The sequence below is a fragment of the Carcharhinus amblyrhynchos genome, chromosome 4, assembly GCF_965287045.1.
Source record: "Carcharhinus amblyrhynchos chromosome 4, sCarAmb.v2.hapA, whole genome shotgun sequence".
In the NCBI taxonomy this organism is placed as follows: domain Eukaryota; kingdom Metazoa; phylum Chordata; class Chondrichthyes; order Carcharhiniformes; family Carcharhinidae; genus Carcharhinus; species Carcharhinus amblyrhynchos.
In genome coordinates this window covers 138,633,870-138,656,121 of record NC_137327.1, presented here as the reverse complement: position 1 = coordinate 138,656,121, position 22,252 = coordinate 138,633,870, and the positions used below count along the sequence as shown (strand labels likewise).

The 22,252-nt window shown below is 40.5% G+C and overlaps 1 protein-coding gene across 1 annotated transcript in view; it reads right to left on the bottom strand.

Moving 5' to 3' along the window:
• LOC145342402 (bromodomain and WD repeat-containing protein 3-like) overlaps nt 1-22,252 on the bottom strand; it is a 149,513-nt gene that overhangs the window by 57,456 nt on the left and 69,805 nt on the right. Inside the window, exons 23-28 of the mRNA XM_080187958.1 lie at nt 19,216-19,387; nt 17,167-17,283; nt 13,200-13,307; nt 12,228-12,352; nt 9,087-9,169; nt 1,569-1,680 (exon numbers count right to left, since the gene is read on the bottom strand). Coding sequence (XP_080044084.1) covers nt 1,569-1,680; nt 9,087-9,169; nt 12,228-12,352; nt 13,200-13,307; nt 17,167-17,283; nt 19,216-19,387 — 717 coding nt within the window. The remainder of the gene's footprint in view (nt 1-1,568; nt 1,681-9,086; nt 9,170-12,227; nt 12,353-13,199; nt 13,308-17,166; nt 17,284-19,215; nt 19,388-22,252) is intronic.

The following is a 22,252-nucleotide window of genomic DNA, read 5'->3' as shown; positions in this document are numbered from 1 at the left end:
ACGTTTTTCCTCAAATCCCCTCGGCTTAAATCGATGTCCCCTGGTTATTGACCCCTCTATTAAGGGGAAAGGTTTCTACCCTATGTCTCTATAATTTTGTTCACCTCAATCAGGTCCTCCCTCAGCTTTCTCTGCCCTAAGGAGAACAATCCCAGATTATCCAGTCTCTCTTCATCACTAAAATGCCCAGCCTAGGCAATATCCTGGTGAATCTCCTCTGCACCCTTTCTCATGCCATCACATCCCTCCCAATAGCGTGACGACCAGGACTGCACATAACATGCTACTTGTGACCTAATGAGCATTTTATACAGTTCCATCATAACCTCGCTGCTCTTATATTCTATGCTTTGGCTAATAAAGGCAAGTATCCCATGCCTTCTAAACCATCTTATCTATCTGTTTCTGCTTTCTACCATGTCTTGGTCTCTATCACTTGTCATGCAGGGAGTTAGCTTTATCAGAACCTACTTTCCTTGTAGGAATGTATCACAACTATGCCCAAACAAGTCCTCTTTGGATGCAGGCCATTGTTCTGCCAATCTTTGATTTCAATTTACCAGAGGAAAATCTGTTCTCACACAACTGAAATTAACTGGGGGAGGACCAATTATTTTTACTCTGGATTACTCCTTATCCATTCCATAACTTTAAACCTTGTAATAGTATGATTACTGCCCCCTAAACACTCCCCTACTGACCACTGATCTACTTGATCCATGTCACTTCCTGGAACTAGATCTAGCAATGCCTACTCATCTCATTGCACCAGAAACAGATTGAACTAAAAAAAATCCTGAAAATACTTCAGAAACTATTCTCTCTCCTAGCCCTTTACAGCAATAACCCAATCTATATCACTATAATTAAAACCCATTACAGCTACTACAGTTTTTGTAGTTGTACAATTTCATTGCAATTTACTCCTCTAAAGCTTTTCCACCATGGTGGCCTGTAGAAGATGCCCAGCAATGTACTGGCAGCTTTGCTGTTTGTTAGCTTTAATCAAATAGTCTGTCCTTGTCCTTTCCAGAACACCCTTGTTCTCCAGCACTGAGTATCCTCAGAGACCTTGCTTAATTTTTAAAAAAATTTGCATTGTAAATAAGACTTGTTGAAATCTTTTCAAGTGCAGTTAATTCTAACCCCCATCAGCCATCCCAAAATTATTTTATTTTACATTAAAAATTCTTATTCCCTGTAGTAGTGATAAAATATTCAATTTTCTACTGGAAGATCAGCTGCCTATTTACCATTTTTTGCTAAGTAATACAACTATTTAAAAAGCAAAGAAAATATTCTATTTCAACACAAATATTTTGAACAAAAGCTGCAGAGTAAGATAGAAGTCAATAGTAAGCAGGAAGTCAGCCAATAAAAGTTAGGATGCCAGAGGAACGTTGCAATTGTTTTAAAACTGCTGGATATCTGGAATAGATGGAAAGTATATCCTAGTAAATAAATCATTCTATGAATGGCATTCTGTTCCATTTCTTAATTCTGTTTGAAGTGAATGTTATACATTCATGCACATTATTAACAACATCCAAAAGAAAAGAGTTTCTCACCAAACATTGTAACATTGGAATAAACTGTCAGGATACTCAGGCTGAAAAGGTTGCTGACTCTGTACTGATCCAAACCACCAGGCATCGTCTATTATACTGCGAAACTTGTCTCCTGGCAAAACAGTAACGAAAGTTTTTTTTTAAATCCCTCAAAGTACTTAACCTTGAACGCAAAACAGCCTCTACCTGATTTCTTTTTCATTGTTTTTAAATTGCTGCAAGTCTGCAGTACTACAGTTTACGCAATTATATACTGAAGTAACAAAATTATTTGAATTATTAAATATGCAAAGACAGAATTGTGTTGGACATGAGTACAATTTACATTTATTATGAAACATAATGAGCCAGAGGAGATCATCATCTGTCTGAATTCAAGAAATGCAAAAGTTCTTCACAATAAATAGCTGTGCCTCTTTGGCAATGATATGGAGATGTCCGCATTGGACACAGCAAGAAGTCTCACAACACCAGGTAAAGTCCAACAGATTTATTTGGCAGCACAAGCTTTCAGAGTCTCATTCCTTCTTCAGGTGAGTGATTTGGCAATGCCAAACAAATAGATGCAAAATAGGCATAAACCTTCTGTACAGGTACAGTGTCTCAAAGCAGCTATTTAAAACTGGAAATGTTTTCCGCATAAAACTATCGATTTTGCATGCCAGTCTTCTCCAATGATCCAAGTAACCCTTAACCTGGTCTGAACTACTCAACTCAAAACTGGCAAGATTCAATCCCGAGATTGCTGGTTTTGAGACACTGTAGTCGTACTTTAAAAACAATATCTCTTCCTTCCTCCGTTCAACATCCAAAACATACTTGCTCTATATTTCTAGTATGTTACTTATATGCTCTTACATCAACTTAATTACCTCCCCAATCATTGTGTCCTTGCTCAATTTTCACCTCCACTGCCTCCAAACAGAAGCTTGCTGCTCCAGGTTGTTGGCAGTATTTCTGGTCAGCAGTTAATGTTAAAACATTAATAAGGGTTCAGAAATGTCAGGAACAGCTCTTACGTAATAATCCTAAACTAAAATAATGAAACAATTGCAATTACAAAAAAGTTAATACTGTTCGCCACCATCTACCATTTCTTTTTATTCATTTATGGGATGTTGGCACTGTTGACTAGGCCAACATTAAATGCCCATTCCTAATTGCCCTCAAGAAGATGGTGGTGAACTGCCTTCTTGAACAACTTCAGTCCCTGTACACCTATGCAGTGCTGTAAGGGAGGGAATTCCAGGATTTTGACCCAGTGATAATGAAAGAACAGCACACCCAGTAGATCAAGTACCTCAAATTCGGTCAGTGGTCAAGGCCAGCAGGTGAGGCAGGCCGAGGATCCTGAATCAGGAACGGAGTCTCCGCTCTTGACTTTGCCCAACAGGTATGAGGTGCTTGCTTCCTGTGTGGAACAGGAAAAGTAATGTCGGGAGGATGAGCTAACTGACCATTGCACTATGGTACAGGAAGCATTCAAGGGGGGGGGCCAAAGAAGACAAGTGGTCGTTGCAGGGGATTCCACTATTAGGGGGGTTGATAGCATCCTTTGTAAGCAGGATCGCGAGTCCCGTATAGTATGTTGCCTGTCCGGAACAGAGTGAGGGATCATCTCTGATCAACTTGAAAGGATATTGGAGTTGGAGGGGGAGTATCCTGTTGTTGTGGTCCATGTTTGGAGAAACAACATAATACTCAAACAGGCAAGATGAACCTATCAGGAACTTGGAACTAAATTAAAGAACTGGTCCTCAAGGATTATAATCTCTGGATTACCACTTGTGCCATGTGCAATTTGGCATAAGGATGAGAAAATTAGGGGAGTAAACATATGGCTAAAGGAATGGTGTAGGAACAAGGTGTTCCATTTCATGAGGCACTGGCATTATATTGAAACAGAAGAGATCTATACCATTAGGACAGTCTCCACCAGAACCGATAGGGGTCCAATGTTCTGGTGGGTGAATAAAGGGAGCAGTCACAAGGGCTTTAAACTAGCAAATGGGAGGGAAAGGGTAAAACTACATGAAGTATAATGGTTAATGGGAAACAAAGCAGATTAGCATGTGGGGAGGAGGGTTTAACCACATGGAAAGTTGTAAAAAAAAGTTAGGAGAGCCCAGGAAAACTTATTAAAGTCTTCGACACAATAAAAGGACAGAGTGCTTGGGAAGGGTTAGGAATCTAACTTTAGGCTCAGCAGATAAGGGGAATAAGCCTGTAGTGCAGATTAAAATTGGTGATGCTGTGGACATCAGAGGCATGGCTACAAGAGGATCAGAGTTGAAAGCTAAGTATCCAAGGATACATACACAGCCTACCATAAAGTCAGGCAGGTGGGAAGGGGGGGGTGGGGTTGCCTTGATAGCAAGAAATGATGTTGGATCAGAAAATGTAGCATCTGGATGGGTAGAGTCGAGGAATTGCAAAGGTAAAAAGACCGTGATGGGAGTTATGTACAGAACTTTGAGCAGTAGGCAGGATGTGGGATACAAGATACAGTAAGAAGTCTCACAACATTAGTTAAAGTCCATCAGGTTTATTTGCAGCAAACGCCACCAGCTTTCGGAACTGGCTGTTCCTTCGTCAGGTGGGTGGGAGTTCAGATCACAAACTCAATTTACACGAATAATGATTGGAATACGAGTCTTTACAGCTAATCAAGTCTTAAAAGGTACAGACCATGTGAGTGGACAGAGCATTAAGCACAGGTTAAAAAGATGTGTATTGTTTCCAGACAGGTAAATTAGTGAGATTTTGCAAGTTCAGGCAAGTTGTGGGGGTTACAGATAGTGTGACATGAACCCAAGATCCTAGTTGAGGCCGTACAAAGCACACCAGGAGATAAAAATGGCATGTAAGGCAAGGTTGTAGTGATCATGAGAGACTTCAATATCCAGATGGACTGGGGAAATCAAGTTGGTAGTGGATTTCAAGAAAAGGAGTGTGGAATGTCTACAGGATGGCATTTTGGAGCAGCATGTGGTGGAGCCCACTAGGGAACAGACAATTCTGGATTTGGTGATGTGTAATGAGACAGGCTTGATATGGGAGCTTATGATGAAGGAATCCTTGAGGGGTCAGTGACCATAATATGATAAGGGAGTAGCCGGAATCAGATGTAATATTGCAGCTGAGTAAAGGCAATGATAGAGGCATGAGGGGCAGGAGCATGGAACGAAAGATCGTGGAATAGCAATGGCAGGATTTTTTGGGAGTAGTTCAGGAGACACAGCAAAATTTCATCCCAGCACACTAGAAGGAGGATAAGACAACAATGGTCGACGATGGAAGTCAGGGACATAGCTTTAAATTAAGGGGTGGTAATTATAGGACGGATGTCAGAGGTAGGTTCTTTACTCAGAGGATAGTAAGGGCGTGGAATGCCCTGCCTGCAGCAGTTGTGGACTCGCCAACTTTAAGGCCATTCAAATGGTCAGTGGATAGGCATATGGATAACATTGGAATAGTTTAGGTTAGAGGGTCATTAGATTGGTTCCACTGGTCGGCGCAACATCGAGGGCCGAAGGGCCTGTACTGCGCTGTAATGTTCTATGTTCTAAAAGCAAAAGAAAAAGGATAGTGTGCGGAAAGTTAGTAGGAAGTCAGGAGATTGGGAAATCTTAAGATCAACAGGGACAACTAAAAAGGAAATAATGGGGAGAAGATGAAATATAAGGGTAAGCTAGCCAGTAATATAAAAGAAGATTGCAAGAGTTTTTCATGGATATATAAAAGGTAAGACAGTGGTACAAGTGGACACCAGGCCGTTGGAACATGATACTGGAGTGGTAATAATGGGGAACAAACAAATGGCGAAGGAACTGAATAGGTACTTTGCATCAGTCTTCATGGTGGAAAACACATGTAACATACCAAAAATTCAAGAGTCGGGGGCAGAGATGGTCATTACTAAGGAGAAGCTGAAAGGTCTAAAGGTGGATAAATCACCTAGACCTGATGGTTCTGAAGGAGATAGCTGAAAAGATAATGGAGGCATTGGTGTTGATCTTTTAGGAATCACTGGAGTCAGGGAGTGTTTCAGGAGATTGGAAAATTATGAATGTAGTACCCCTGTTTAAGAGGAAGACAAAAAAAAAGAAATTACAGGCTGGTTAGCCTGCCCTCAGTCGTTGCTAAGATTTTAGAGTCCATTAAGGATGAGATTTCAGAATACTTGAAAGTGCACAGTAAAATAGGGCAAGGTTTAATCAAGGGGAAGTCACGCCTGATAAATCTGTTAGAATTTTTTGAGCGGGTAACAAGCAGGGTAGACAAAAGAGAGCCAGTAGATGCTGTCCACTTGGATTTCCAGAAGGCCTATGACAAGGTGCTGCACAGCAGGCTTCTGAGTAAGATAAGAGCCGAATGTTAGAGCAAGATACTAGCATGCATGGACAGAAGATTGGCTGACTGGCAGAATGCATTGAGTGAGGGATAAAACGGTCCTTTACAGGATGGCAGCTGATGACCAGTGGAGTTCCGCAATGGTCAATGTTGGGACCACAACTTTTCCCTTTATACATCAATGATCTGAGGGCATGGTGACTATATTTGCAGATGATTCAAAGGAAGATGGAGGGTCAAGTAGTACTGAGGATGCAGGAAGGCTGCAGAAGGACTTGGACAGGTTAGGAGAGTGGGCAAAAAGTGGCAGATGGAAAACGATATAGGAAAGTTTGAGATTATGCATTTTGGAGGAATAGAGGCATAAACTATTTTCTAAATGGGGAGAATTCAGAAATGCAGAGGGATTTGGAAGTCCTTGTTCAGGATTCTCCTGAGGTTAACTTGCAGGTTGAATTGGTAATTAGGAAGGCAAATGCAATGTTAGCATTCATTTTGAGAGGACTAGGAAAAAAAAAAGCAGGGATGTATTACTCAGGCTTTACAAGACTCTGGTCAGATCACATTTGGATTATTGTGAACAATTTTGGGCCCCGAATCTAAGGGAGGAAGTGCTGGCCCTCGAGAGAAAGTTCAGAGGAGGTTCATGAGAATGATCCCAGGAATGAAAAGCTTGACGTATGAGGAGCAGTTGAGGCCTTAGTCTGTAAATGATGGAGTTTAGAAGGATGAGAGGGAATCTCATTGAAATTTATGGAAAACTTGAAGGCCGGGATACAGTGTACACGGAGATGGTGTTTCCATTAGAAGGTGAAACTAGGATTCGAGGACACAGCCTCAGAATAAAAAGACGATCTTTTAGAACCGAGAAGGGAGGAATTTCTTCATCCAAAGGGTGAGGAATCTATGGAGTTCATTGCCACAGAAGGCTGTGGAGGATCGGTCATTGAGTATATTTAAGACAAGAATAGACAGATTCTTAATTGGCAAGGGAATCAAAGGATACGGGGAAAAGGTGGGAGAATGGGGTTGAGAAACTTACCAGCCATGGTTGAATGGTGGATCAGACTCATTGGGCCAAATGGCCTAATTCTGCTCCTTTATCTTATGGTCTCATTGTTTTATGGGTGAATCCTGATTGCATTGATGCCCATCAGGAATCCAATTTTTGGTTGATGCCCCATTCTGCGGGCATCAGGATTCACACTGGCTATCTTACGAAGCTGGAGAATCCTGCCAAGTGTCTTCCCTTATGCTAAGCTGACTTCTTGCAAAACAAATGAATAATGAGGACAAAACCTTTAATTATCTTGTCTTTTGGTTAGAACACATAGTCACTGCAAGCATTAACAGTGAAATTAGGAAAGAGCACAAAAAGGCAAGACACAGAAACAAATGTGCTTCTAAGAACCAGTTGCATAATATCAAAACTAACATTTGAAGTGATTTCACAGAAAGTTATAAATTAATACGCCAAGTTTGGTACAAACTTTCATGCCCCTAACCTACCTCATCGTGAACAGACACCAAGAAATCTACCAGGAAGCAAACTCTCACTGCTCCTCTTCTGTTAAAACCCAAGATCTCCCTCCACATTTACACTGAAACAGAATGTTCTACAACAGAGGGAAGTCATTCTGCCCATCATATCCATGTCGACTGAATGCAAAGAGTTCTCCAGCCTCATTGCATTTTCCCTGCTCTAAGCTGTAGTCCTAAGGGTTACAACACAGCAAGAACATACATATACATTTTTTTAAAAAATCAATGATTGTTTCTACCAGACTTTCAGAATTCCAGACCTCCACCCACCTGCTTGGTGAGAAAAAAAATCCAACTTCCCTTTAATCCTTCTACCAATTTAAAGCCATGATCCCCTCTGCTTGAGGAGTATTTTATTCCTCAGTCCAAAACAAATATCTGGCAACACTTAGTAAACTCCTCTATACCCTCGTGAACATTTGCTCCCCTGCCAGAGGATTTCCAAATCAAGTCATTTTTTGCCATGTTGCCAATCATCAGCAATTCAACATAGCCTCTTACTTGCGCTGGATTTTTTCATCAAGAACTAGAATAGAGAATAGACGCAGACTGAGTGGCCACTTTGCTGAACACCTTCAGTCCATCTGCAACCAGGACTCAGATCTTCCTGTCACTTGCCACTTCAACACATCACTCCGCTCTCCTGCCCACATGTCCATCCTGGGTTGTTGCAACGTTTTAGCAAACTAAAGGAACAGCACTTCATCTTCTGATTAGGCACTTTACAGCGTTTCGGACTGAACATTGAGTTCAACCTTTCAGAGCATGAACTCTCCCCTCCACCCCATTTCCATTTATTTGATTTCATTTCATTCCATTCTCCATTTTACTGCTTTCCTCCTTTCGACTCTCCCCTCGACCCTTCTTCAGGCGGATCTTTGCCAAGCTATACCTTTGCTTTCCCATTAACACATTCTGACATAACAGGCACTTTCAACACCTTCTCAGTCTTCTGCATGCTCATTTTTACATTCCCTTTATCCAATTCCACCATGCCTCTCTACCCGCCTAGTATAAATCTATGCTAACTCTTTCCTCTGACAAAGGGTCATCTAGACTTAAAACGTTGGCTCTATTCTCTCTCCACAGATGCTGTCAGAGCTGCTGAGATTTTCCAGCATTTTTCTGTCTTGTTTCAGATTCCAGTACTTGCAGTATTTTGCATTCAATATAGCTAGATACTTGGTGCACCTCAATACTGGACAGTTAGTATTTCTATGGAATAACAGGCAGTTGTAAAATTTGATATCCAAAGCCTCATTAAACTAAATGCTAGAATAATAAGTTAAAGAGTGGATTTTGCATTATCTGCCTCTAAATTAGAAGCCCGAATATTTTTTCTCATGGAATAAACAGCCTCATTATTAAAAGAATATCTTCCAACTCACTATCAGCAATATTATAAGTGATAAGTTGTTTATTTCAATCTAAATGGGCATCTGAATGGAATCATTCAGACGTCCATTTTCCTTTTTAGAAGCAAGTGCAGTTTTGGAAAAGCTGGCATTTTACTGTAACTATCAAAGGCCATTTTTCTGAAGAATCAAAATGAAAAGCAGAAGAGTACTTTTTTTGCAGCTGGCCGCTCAAAGTAAAACCAGAAACTCTACGAGGAAAACTCACCGACTTGCCAGTTTCTCTTTTTTGCTTCTTCATAAAATTGCCGTAATACTAAGAAGTCAATGACATCTGGCATATCATGGTATCTGAAAAATTGAAAGATACTCGTAAAGCCACCAAAAGGTCAGTTTATTACTCAAAGATTAATCCTTTTTCTTCAGAATCCAACAATTTAACATCCAAACTGGATCTCTATGGAAGTGACACTGAGTGGAGGTGCAGCACAATAGTTCATAACTGAGAAAAATACTACAAGAGGACACAGGTTCAAGGTGCTGGGGAGTAGGTACAGAGGAGATGTCAGGGGTAAGTTTTTCACTCAGAGGGTGGTGAGTGAGTGGAAGCGGCTGTCGTCGGTGGTGGTGGAGGCGAACTCATGGGGTCTTTTAAGAGACTTCTGGAAGAGAACATGGGATTTAATGGGATCGAGGGTTATAGATAGGCCTGGTAGGTAAGGATATGATCGGCGCAACTTGTGGGCCGAAGGGCCTGTTTGTGCTTTAGTGTTCTATGTTCTATACTGGGTGGTGGGGGTGGGGGGAATTGCAAGCAGAGGGAAGAGAAAGCAGTTGTATCATGAGCTGATGTTCCCTTCTTCCCCAGTGTGCTGTTAGGGAATACTGCACAAAAACATTGGAATATAACTGTGGAAAACTTGCTTTGTTGAACCTCCTGGTCACAGTTTCATTCATGAGTTTAACTTAAGAGTTTGAAGCGATCATGGTTAAATCCTGTTTGAGCTATTGTTTTCACACTGAGGATATCTCCAATGTGTTGTATGGCACTAAGACCATGCTAAGTGAGAGAATTCAAACAGATCCAGTGACACAAAATTGAGCATTCACTTCATGAGGCACTATGGGCCATCAGCAACAAGAATGCATTCAACGACAATCTGTAACCTCATGGCATATATAGTGGCATATCCACTACTCTATCATAACCAGCAAGCCAGAGGATCAACTTGGTTCAAGAGGTTTAACATGGTGAATGTCAAACAACATAAAATATTCAGAGCTAAGCAATCTGACACCTTGTATCCTGCTCATATCCTGGGACAGCACTGCAGCACATTGACGCAATGAGGCAGCAGTGCTAACCGAAGGTCAGAGTTCAATTCCCAGCTTGGATCACTGTCTACGAGGAGTCTGCATGTTCTCCTCCTGTTTGCTTGAGCTTCCTCTGGGTCCTCCGGTTTCCTCCCACAGGCTGAAAGACGTGCTGGTTAGGTGCATTCAGCGTACCAAACGCCACTCTTGTGACTAGGGCTTTTTCACAAAAACTTCATTGCCTACTTGTGATGTTAAACTACTGTATCCGTAGACAATTTTCATCCCTATCTGCAACTCTACCAATTAAATATAAAACAAAGGTGGAACATCACTAATTACTGATCTCCATTTTAAAAAGCACCCTCCAACCACAGCTCTGTCTTCTATGACCAAGTCAGTTATACACCCATCTAGCCTGTGCACCCTGGATCTCATGAGACTTTACTTTTTGTACTAGCCTGCCATGAGGGACCTTGTCAAATGCCTTACTGAAGGTCATGTGGACAACAGCCACTGCCTTCCCCTCAATCATTCTTGTCACCTCCTCAAAAAACTCAAATTGGTGAGGTGTGACCCTCCCCACACAAAACCATACTACTAACATGTCCATTTGCTTCCAAATGTGAATAAATCCTGTCTCTCAGAATCTACATTATTATAATGCAAAAGCAATCCATGGTAACATTCTGAATCTCAATGCTTACTTAGATGCTGCATTTGAAAAAACATGTGAAAGAGAACATTGAAATATACAAAAGTGTGTTATGGAAAATGTTTAAAGCTCTGTTGTAGTCACAAATTAAATAAAATATTGTGGGTAAGTGCAGTTTGTGATGTTTTCAGAACTAACTCTTAGCATCATGGATCGACCAATCTTTGCAAACTAACATCCCATAACTCAAACAGGACAAAACTATTGAGAGTTATCATAGTCATGTCACTCCTTCCTTGCCAATCATTGGATATATGTACATGGTTTAAAAAAACTTAAAACTACATTCCTTCAAACCAGTGTTATTTAAAAAACCTGATCAACAGTTTGGTTTGCAAGTGCCTAAAGGCACTGGGTGCAGCAATGGCTCTTACAACATGCTGGGTGTAGTACCGAACACTAGCCACTTCCCCCAGTACTGCCACAATATTGACACCTAACTGACAATGTGAAAAAATGCACAGATTGTCCAATCTACAAGCAGAACAAATCTAATCCGGTATGTGTGATTTGTTTAAATAGATTTCTGATTGGCAGCACCGTTTTGGTTTTAAGTTTAAATTCACTGGGTTCTGGTCATTGGTAATTATCGGCCTGCTTTTTCTACCTTTCAAAATCCCTAAAATCTGACAATTTTAAAAGCTGCACAGTTTCTGTAGCTGATTACCACATTTTGCAGTCACTAAACAAACTACAAAAGGCAAGGAAAAATGGAAAATATATTTAGATACTAACTAGTTGATATGAAAGGTTAACTGTGGTAATTGAAAGCTGTATAATCTCATGTGCTATTGCACCTCATCAGCGTTGTTTAATTTGATTTATTGTCATGTATTAGCATACAGTGAAAAATATTGCTTCTTGCACGCTATACAGACAAAGCATACCGTTCATAGAGAAGGAAACAAGAGAGTGCAGAATGTGGTGTTACAGTCAGAGTAAGTCAGACCAACTTAATGCAAGGTAGGTCACCTTCAGGAAGCGTGGAGGAGAACATGCCCCTGTCTACATCAACAGGGACAAAGTGGAAAGGGTCGAAATCTTCAAGTATTTAGGTATCCAGATCACCAACTTGTTGTTGAAGTTCAATCAAGTGAAACTTGTGCAGCAATAATCTGTACATCAATTAGTTTAGTTTCAGGCAAGGCCACTGGCTCTAGGACCATTCTAGTCTTGGTTCAAATATAGACAAAAAAGCTGAATTCCAGGGGTGAAATGAGATTAAGTGCTCAACATCACACAATGATTGACAATGACTGTCTCTAATAAGAGAATGCAACCAACTCCTTTCGACATTCAGGAGCTGAATTCCCCCACCATTTCAATATCTGCGTGTATGTGTATGGTGGGGGGCAGCTTTAAATAGGAACAACTACTTACTTAATAGAGAATGATTCTCCAGTCATTTTGCCAGTGGTAGGGTCTAAAAGAGAAAGCTTCAGACAGCATAACGTCGGTGGCCCAACTTCATACTTGATTCCAACAACTTTTACAATCTCTTGTTCCTATGGATTATTGAAAAAATATGAAAAGTGCATAATTAGCAGAGATACAAGTCCTGCAAGTTAAGTGAAAATCAATAGGTAAAAATCTTTAGGCACCCAATCTATTTTCCTGCAACTTCATAAAGATCATGATGAAGGGGCAGCATGGTGGCATAGTGGTTAGCACCGCTGCCTCACAGTACCAGGAACCCAGGTTCGACTCCCGGCATAGGTAACCTTCCCATGTCTGCATGGGTTTCCTCTTGGTGCTCCAGTTTCCTCCCATAGTCCAAAGATGTGCGAGTTAGGTAGATTGGGCATGCTAAATTGCCCCTTAGCATCAGGGGGACTAGCTACGATAAATGCATGGGGTTATTGGGATAGGGCCTGGGTGGGATTCTAGTTGGTATGGTCTTGATGGGCCGAATGGCCTCCTTCTGCACTGTAGGGATTCTATGATTCCATGATGATTTTATGGTACACATACTGATTGTGAAACAGTAATCTGCTTCTTACATTTCCCTAATTTCAATACATCGTGGATTTAAAAATTAGCTTGTCAGAAACTGGTGCTCAAAGGAGGAATCAAGTCATTAATTATTAACATTTGTTATTGCACATTTGCCCAATCTAACTGATTGGCAGCTTTCAAGTTTAAAATTGCTGGGTTTTGGACATTGGAAATTACCAGCCTCCCAACCCCAAAATATATTTACAAACATCTACCAGCCAATAAGAAAGATTAACTGTAGTAAATAAAAACCATATCTTAAATCTGTGCAATTGGTCTTTTTTAAAATAGGTTTGATTGGAGATGGGGGAGAAACAAGTTATCTTACTCTAGAGCATATATGACGGCTACACTCACCCTGAGCTCCAATTTGATCCATGGTTGTTTCTGAAGGTTTACATTGTAGACTTTTGCTTTTTTAACAGCCTTCACATATGCTTCATGCCCTTGGCGAAAATACACAACCTAAAATGATAACCAAAATGCTTAAAAATATGGGTTTACAATTCAAGTGGATTTTCGGTTAATGTATCATTCAGCTCAATTAGAAATTTTTCCCTCTCCACTCATCCATAGCAACTTTCAGTTCACATTTCCCAACAAAATTTATTCATAATGTATAGAAAGTAATCTTCCTTTCTGCCGAGTCTTTCTGAAAAGCTCCTGCTTCCTCTCATCCTGGTCTACAGGATGTCAGATTTAGTATTAGCAAGTTCTTCTGGAAACTAACAGAATGTAGTAGAACACATTTACAACACAGAGACATTTCTTTGGCCCAACTGACTCATACCAGTGTTTATTGTCCACATGTGCTTTACTGCACCCTACTTCAATTGAAGTAACTCTGGTTTTTATGCCTAAGTCAGAGTTCAGCCTAGCCTAAGAATCAATATCATTGTCCTATCCTTTTCTTCATGTGTTTATATAGCTTTCCTTAAGTGCATCCTTGCTGGTCACTTCAACTATGCCTTTTGGTAACAAATTTTACATTCTAACCACCCTCCGGATAAAACGGTTCCCGAATTTCCATTTGATTTATTAGTAAATAACTTATATTTATGACACCTTGTCCTTGCCTGAAAACTGTGGCGATACTGTCTGTTGGTGGGGTTTCCGAGCTGGCCAGTACTGCCTAAACTTCGGACGATACAAGACTCACAAAACTAGTGTCTCTGTTTAAAGACAGAACTTTTATTAGACCAGCAACTGCTAGGAGACTATCAAAAGGGTCAGGGCAGCTCTGAGATAGAGCAGCTAGGCCTCTCTGATGAAATCTGATGTATACAATTCAAAATGGGTCAATTATAGGTTTTACTTATCCTGTAAATTACAGATGCTCCTGCTTTTCGTTAACTTAAGAACATAAGAAATAGGAGCAGGAGTAGGCCATCTAGCCCCTCGAGCCTGCCCTGCCATTCAATAAGATCATGGCTGATCTGTCGTGGCTCAGTTCCACATTCCCGCCCTCTCCCCATAACCCTTAATCCCCTTGCCTATCAAAAACCTATCAACCCGCGTCTTAAAAATATTGAGCGAGACAGCCTCCACCACTTCAACAGGCAGAGAATTCCAATCAGAGAAATCAATCATCTTCAGAATACATAAATCAACAATAATACCTTAGCCAATCCCATCTTACCCTTTGGCATAATGGCATTACATTAGTCTGTAAAATCCAGAAACTAACTTGGCTGACCCAACTTCCTGTGTTGCTAGTAACCTCAGATGCTAGCCCAAAGATCAAATGAATATTCCATATGAGTTCCACTAAAGGTCACTGCCAAGCCAGATTAACACGACTCCATGTCTGGCAAGCATTGATCTTAACTGGACAGTGAATAAACCCTGCTCATAAAATATAATTAAAGGTGTTCTAAATGTTCTCTATTTTAACAGGTAATACTACAATGTAGAGACCCACTAGGACTCCCCTTTGGATTTTTGAGAAGCGAAGAGCGCAACCTTCCAATTATACTCAAAGTACAATAACCATAAAGTTGCAAATTCTTTCAAAGAGGGAGACTGTAGTCATAATGCCACTGGATAAGTAATCAGACTCAGTTAATGTTCAGCGGACATGGGTTCAAATCCAACTATGGCAGCTGGTGGAGTGCAAATTCAGTTAACAAATTAGAATTGAAAGCTAGTCTGAATAATGGTGATAATAAATTATCTGATCCACTCATACTCTTATGGGAAGGGAATTTGCCATTCTTACTTGGTCTGGTCCACATGTGATTCCAGGTCCACAGAAATGTGATTGATTCTTAATTGCCCTCTGAAATGGCCTAAGAGTGCATGGGCAATACGTGCTAGCTTTGTTCAGTTATGGCCACAATCCATAAAAAAATAAAGAAAAGAAATTCTTAAGGTGGAAAGAAGTAATATTTATGCCTAAACCAGAGCTCAACCTAGCCTAAGAATCAAGCAAATTGAAGCCCTTAAAAGGAATTTACACAAATATTTTAGTCAAAGCAAATATTTTCTTGCTGTTAACTTGTTGCAACTAATTCCTGTAGTTGTTCCACTTAGGTCTCAAAAAATATATTTTCTTAAAAAATGCTGTTGTAGCAAATATTGAAGCGATGCTAAACAGTCATATCAATCTGTGACACTCCAGGAACCAATGCTTGAAATGATGGTCGAGGCAGGAACCTTTATAACATTTAACAAGTATTTAAATAAGCACTTGAAATGCCATAACATGCAAAGCTACAGAGCAAGTGCTGGAAAACAGGATTAAAGTAGAAAGTGCTTGATGGCTGACACAGACATGATCGGCTGAAGAGCCTCTTTCTATGCTGCAAAATTCTTTGATTTAATTGGGCTCACTGTCAAGTTCCGGTTATGGCAGCTATTTTCTACTGCAGGATGGCAGCCTTCCTTCGCTCAGCAGTAATAACCAATCTCAGAAATGGTTCAAGCTGTTCCTGATAATTCCTTGAAGCTGAAAGGTCTTACTTATCAAAGACCAAATGAGGTACCTTGAGACAGGTCATCCTAATCTGATGAGGTCCTCCTTGCTGATAGAGTCATCACAGCGAATCTATTTGCTTCCCTCTTATCATGAGGCTCAGGTTTCTCAGTGAATGTTACACACAATCAATTTTATGGTTCGATATTGATAATTTGTTCCTACTGTTCCAGGCCTTTATGGTGGTGGCAGTAACAAAATAGGATCTTCAACAACCACCTGTACTAATTCCAGAGCCTCAGGGTCATGTGTCAACTATCCAACAACACAGCTCTTCCCTTACTTCAAGTGCCACAATGTCTTTGACTCAGATGAAAGGGTGCTCATCAAAAGTCACCAATCATTGCAGTTTCACAATGAGGCATTTTCTGGGTAGGTCAACTCGAAACTGAGTCTGAAGCCCATGACCAAAAGCAACAGATAAAAGAAATACAAGGCAATCAAAAAAATCAAAGGCATCCTTTCAGGTGGAGGATCAAAAATAGACAAAATTAGGGGTCTAGGTGGATGGATATACAATGAGGATACTAACATCAAATATCTGACCAACATTTTTGTGGAGGATTGGTGCACAAATGTTTACCATCAACATCAACAAAATCTGAAGAATCAGAAAAATGTGTTGCACTGAAACGTGGCACAGGATACATGTTTATACTCTGAAAACTGATCATAATGCACACAAGGCTACATCTAGAACATAGAACATTACAGCGCAGTACAGGCCCTTCGGCCCTCGATGTTGCGCCAACCAGTGGAACCAATCTAATGATCCTCTAACCTAAACTGTTCCAATGTTATCCATATGCCTATCCATTGACCATTTGAATGCTCTTAAAGTTGGTGAGTCCACAACTGCTGCAGACAACTCTAACATGATATTGCATAGTTGGGTAATTCATTGATAACTGATGAATAAAAAACAGACCAAAGATCGACGTGTAATCTTTTTGGTGTGTTTAAAAGTCATGGGTTCTTTAAACTTTGTGCATGCTTGCACATGCACAATAACTTACAAGAAACCTCTGGGTTGATAGGCATCGTGAAGTTTATAGGGAGCATTGCCAACAATATTTTACTGGTACTTGACAGTTGGCAATGACAGTTAAAACTTAAGAGTCTTTCATGCAGAGTTAAAAATAGCAATAAAAATCAAAGAACATTTACCAAGTTACATTCAATAGCAAGATCAAGGCGCTAATAAAATTTATGCAGCCAAACAATTTTGCGGAAGCAAAACAAAGTTGGCAGTCTGTGAAACAGTAATTTACAAGAAACATAAAAGAATTGTTAACTCCAAAAAGCAGACATACTTTTAAATTTGAAAGCAACAAACAAACAAACATTCACCTCATCACCCATTTGTGGTACAAATGGTGACCTGCGTGGTATTGTATCTCTGATCCAAGTTGGAGGAATCCATTCTTCAGAGGGTGCACCTTCCATTGCAAGAAGTTCACTTTGTCTCTAAAAATGGACAAACATTTTGTTACACGGATCTCATTCAAAATTTGAGAAAACAAGTTTAGGTTTGAAAGTGCCACCAACCCCCCCACCCCCACCTGCATACCTGCAAGTGCTAACGAGCAAACTGCACGTCATTTGCTGGAATGCTCTGCCAAACTGCCTGCAGCTGAGCTGCCCTAACCAGGGGCAGCTTCATAAAAAACCCAAAGATGGACAAGCAGGCAGGCAGGGCAGGAAAAAAATGACTACACGACAAACCACCATGGCCACCCCCTCCTTGCGATTTACTGTGGGCGACCTGGGAAGGTTTGTGGATGTGGCAGAGGCAAGGTGGGACACCCTCTCCCCCCTAGGAGGACGCAGACCGAGGGGGGCTTATGGCAATGTAGCCTGGGAGGCAGTCACTCCTCGGTCAGTTCCATGGCACTGGCCCCTAGAACCAGGGAGCAGTGCCACAAGAAGGTCAATGACCTCATCCGGGCAGTATGGGCGAGTGCTTAACCCCATCTAGCACCTTCCTCCAGATCCGCCCATTCCCAGCACCCTGCATGTCCCCAGCCCCTGAAGCCCAAACATCTCCAAGAGTACCACTGTGTTTGCCACAGAGTCACGCCATCATTTCTTTCATGGCTCCTTCTGTCTCCACAGGAGATGGCTGACCATTGCACCAGACAGTGTGGTAAGCCAGACTTCCGGGTCCTCATTCCCTTTCAAGAGCAGGTGCTAGAGCTGTCCAAGGAAGGGTAGATGCAGGCTGTCAGCAACAGCATGGTCAGGCTGCCGTCAAAAAGTAAGCACCTGTCAATCCTCCACTCCATTTAAGGCAACTTCTAGGGGGTGCGGGTTTTGGGTGTGAGGGGCAAGGTTTAGAGGAGATGTTCGAGGCATGTTTATTTGTACAGAAAGCATGGTGGATGCCCGGAACTCGCTCCAGGGGATGTTACAGAGGCAGATACCATGGTGACCTTTAAGTTTTACAACTACATGAATGGGATGGGAATACAGGCATATGGTCCTCGGAAGGGTAGGGGGCAGTCTGGTCACCATGGGCTTGGAGGGTTGAAGGGCCTGTTTCCATGATGTAATTTTTGTGCTTTGTTCTATGTTCAATGGAAAAATGTGAATCACGCATTTTGCATCCCAGATTCCTCTCCCTCCCTTGCACTTAATCAGGTGTCCTGTGTTGCAGGGACTTATCTGGACACCTGGTGCTATCTGGCATCGTGGCCCCCACTGCAGCTCCCACCCATCCTGCTCCAGACAGCTCGGAGGATATGGGTGAAGGGACCTCCAATAGTGGCATCTGATTGGTGTCAGCTTCCATCTTGCAATTCACCATCCCAGATATTGACACATCATGGGTCCAGTTAGTGGTGAGGCTTCTGGGTCACTCTCTGGTGAGCATGACACATCTGATAATGTACATCAGGTGGATGCACGTTATCACTGATGGAATGTCCAAATCAGACTTGTATGGAGCATGTCTGTTTTGTGCCGATTCCAGATCGACAAATGCGGTGGTAAAGGGGGAAGTGCCAGTAAAATCGGATGTGTAGCCCATTAAGTCAATTGAAATGTATGCAAATGTATTTAATTGGCCGTTATACTCATTTTCGGTGCAGTCCCAATCACGGACATTTCTGTGCCTTGGTAGGCGGGGATCGCGCTATTTGCCTCATGCCTGACTTTATCAAGTTTGCGCGCCCGAAAACGGGTGCAACTTGATAGTAAAATCAGGCCCATTGCATAAATAAGTAGCCAATCAGATAGCCCCTGTTTTGCGTCAGCACCGGGGATTAACTTCTAGCTCCAGAAATCTTGCAGAACTCGGCATTATCAGTTGTGAGCTGGATCTAATATTAATGTAAATTTATTCAAAACTCCTTTCAGGTCATATAGGTTAAAATCACAATGTTGCACACATTCTTGTACCTTCTGTTTGGACTGTTTGGACTTCTTGCGCTTTACAGCCAATCTTTCTCCCAGCTTCTCATCTTCAGAGCTGCTGATACTGTGATGCACTATTCGCCTCACCAAACGTTTGGGTGGTTGCAAGTTAATACCTGCATCTGCTGTCCAATCCGAATATTCACTTGATGAATCACTAAATTTTGAATTTTAGATAAGGGAAATTTAAACTTTAAGATCAACATTCAGTCTTTGGTTTTGTTTGAGATTACAGTACAACCAATTATCTACCATCTCTTACCAAAGCCACAGATTGAAAAAGTTTGTAAAACAGCAGAGAATGTATCACAGTAATTATTTTCAGCGACTGCACTGGAAACTCTGGAGGTTGTAAATGCTGAAATATTTCCCTCTTGAAATGGGACACAATTCTGGCCTTCTCTCTTCCTGGAAACAAGTATCAGTCATATCTTATCTATTTTCTACCACAAACTTCATACTGTAATTTTGAGAATCATCATGGGATGTTGCTTTTGCTATTAAAAAAAAATCTTAGATAGGTGAGAGACATGTTTGCGATTTGCCTCAAAGTAACAAAATGTTCCAAATGCCATCAGTACTAAGCAGATACTCTTATGGGGAATCCTCCGAGTTGATAACTGAATGGCTCACTTCATTAATCATAAAAGGAATTCAAAATATAGGTTTATTTAAACATATATACCCAAGACAGCATAGTGACCTATCCAAGGTGTTGTTGAGCCATACACACAAGAAAGATCTTGGGTTCTCTATCTGATCTGTGCTGAATTAGCTGGCGTCAGCAATAATAACAGCACAGACAACTCAACCAGGGAACTTGCACTGAATTGGCAAGCAGCAAATCCTCCTGAAAGTACACACGTATGAACACTGAGCCAGAACTTGAATTGAGTTCCGTTGTGCTATGCTATGAGAATATTGATGTGGAGTCTGCCAACACTCATTGCATTCATGGCCAGTGGTCACTTGGATGGAGCACCAATGTCCACTGAGCTATACCCAAAAATGATTCATTACTTTGAGTGCAGAGGAGGCCACAAATAGGCAAGAAAACCTGGATAAAGAAAAGTTTTATCTAGAAGGTGAGAAGCACATGATTCTCACCAAGTAGGAATCTGCTTCATTTTCAATGGGAGTTAACTACTAACGAGAAAACTGGCCTTAAAATTTAAAAGATAATTTCATAGCCTGTTGAGATCAGTAGATTTAGTAACAATAAAGGCTATGAAAAGAAAATGCATGTGAAAAAGTAAAGATTGTGAACTTCCACCAACACAATGGCAGCATACTATCCCAATCTTAAGGAAATATAACAAGCATTTATGCCTTGATTAAAAAGTTACACAACAGCAAGTAAGGTTTAATTTATTCAAGAACTTAGAAAAATTAGGATTGCCAAGTAGGTAGCATTTTTAAATTCAATTTCATGAAAATGATGAGTGAAATACATCACAGTATGTATTTTCCACTTCACAATTTCATCACTAAAACATCCAAAATGTTTGGTTGAAGGAAATATTCAAAATTTGGAAGGACGGGAATATATTACCTTAACTACATTAATTGAAATATTGCTAATTCCAATTTTTAAACACAAAAATGTAAGATTTTTCTGCAAAATAGGTCGGGGTGAGAGGATTTAGTAAAAGATAAACAAAAGCATTAAGAAAAATGTGGAGGATGAACAGCAGATTAGCAATTTGGGTAAAAACAAAAATCAGCAAAGTGGGTCAGGAAGAGACTGCTTTAACAAAGGTAATGCAGCATTCCTCAAAGAAAATTAGGAATGAAAAATTAAAGCCAAAAGCCACATATTTGAAAGCAAAAAACATTCACAACAAAATTAACCGAACAAATATTAATGGGTTTAGCCATTATAGAGACATGGTTGCAAAGGATACTTGGCCTTTAAAAAGTTAAACAAAATATAAGATGATGAGGGCCTGTCTAATACTAAAACATGAGATAAAAGACAGTAGGGAGAAAAGTTCTTGGCTATAGAATCCATTTGGGAAAAGTGCAAATTAAGAAATTAGAGTGTGCATAACAATCATGGGGGCTTTTTCATATGGAATAGCCAAACCAAGTTTACAGTAAAAATGTGGGTGACGAGACAATGGAATGTATTTAAATTAGATTTCCATATCAGCGCACCAAGAAATGAACTCGGGAACAGGCTACCTTAGAACTAAATTTTTGTAGTGAGACAGGGTTAATTAATAACCTCAGTACAAGGGAGCCTCTGGAGAATAATATGATCATAATATAATAATATATTATCAGTATAATGAGTTTAGTATTTTTAAGTACAAATCTGGCCTTGTTCCGAACAAAGCAAACTATGTTTTTTAATTCATTCATGGGATATGGGCATCACTAGCTGATTCAGCATTTATTGCTCATCCCCAATTCCCCTTGAAAACTTAGTTGGCTTACTAGACTATTTCAGAGGGCAGTGAACAGTCAACTGCATTGCTGTGAATCTAGGGTCACATATAGGCCACAAGGATAGCAGATACAAGTTTGAGATCACATACAAACTGACTCAAAAACAGCTTCTTCCCTGCTGCCATCAGACTTTTGAATAGACTTACCTTGCATTAAGCTGATCTTTTCCTACACCTTAGCTATGACTGTAACACTACATTCTGCACGCTTTCCTTTATTTCTCTATGAATGGTATGCTTTGACTGTATAGCGCACAAGAAACAATACCTCTCACCGTATACAAATACATGTGACAATAATAAATAAAATCAAAATTTTTTTTCCATAAAGGGTATTAATGAACCAAATATGGCTTACGAGTAACAAGCTGGCTAAGGAAGATGGGGAAACTGGATTTAGATAGGATGGCAGTTAAATAATAGCAAATAAGTTACAGAATTGAATCATAATGTGCAACGATTAAACATCCCCTTTTGGGTGGCCAACTTGATTTTCAAGTTTGCTGATGACACCACAGTAGTGAGTCAGAATTCAAACAATGAGACAGAGTACAGGAAACAGACAAAGAATC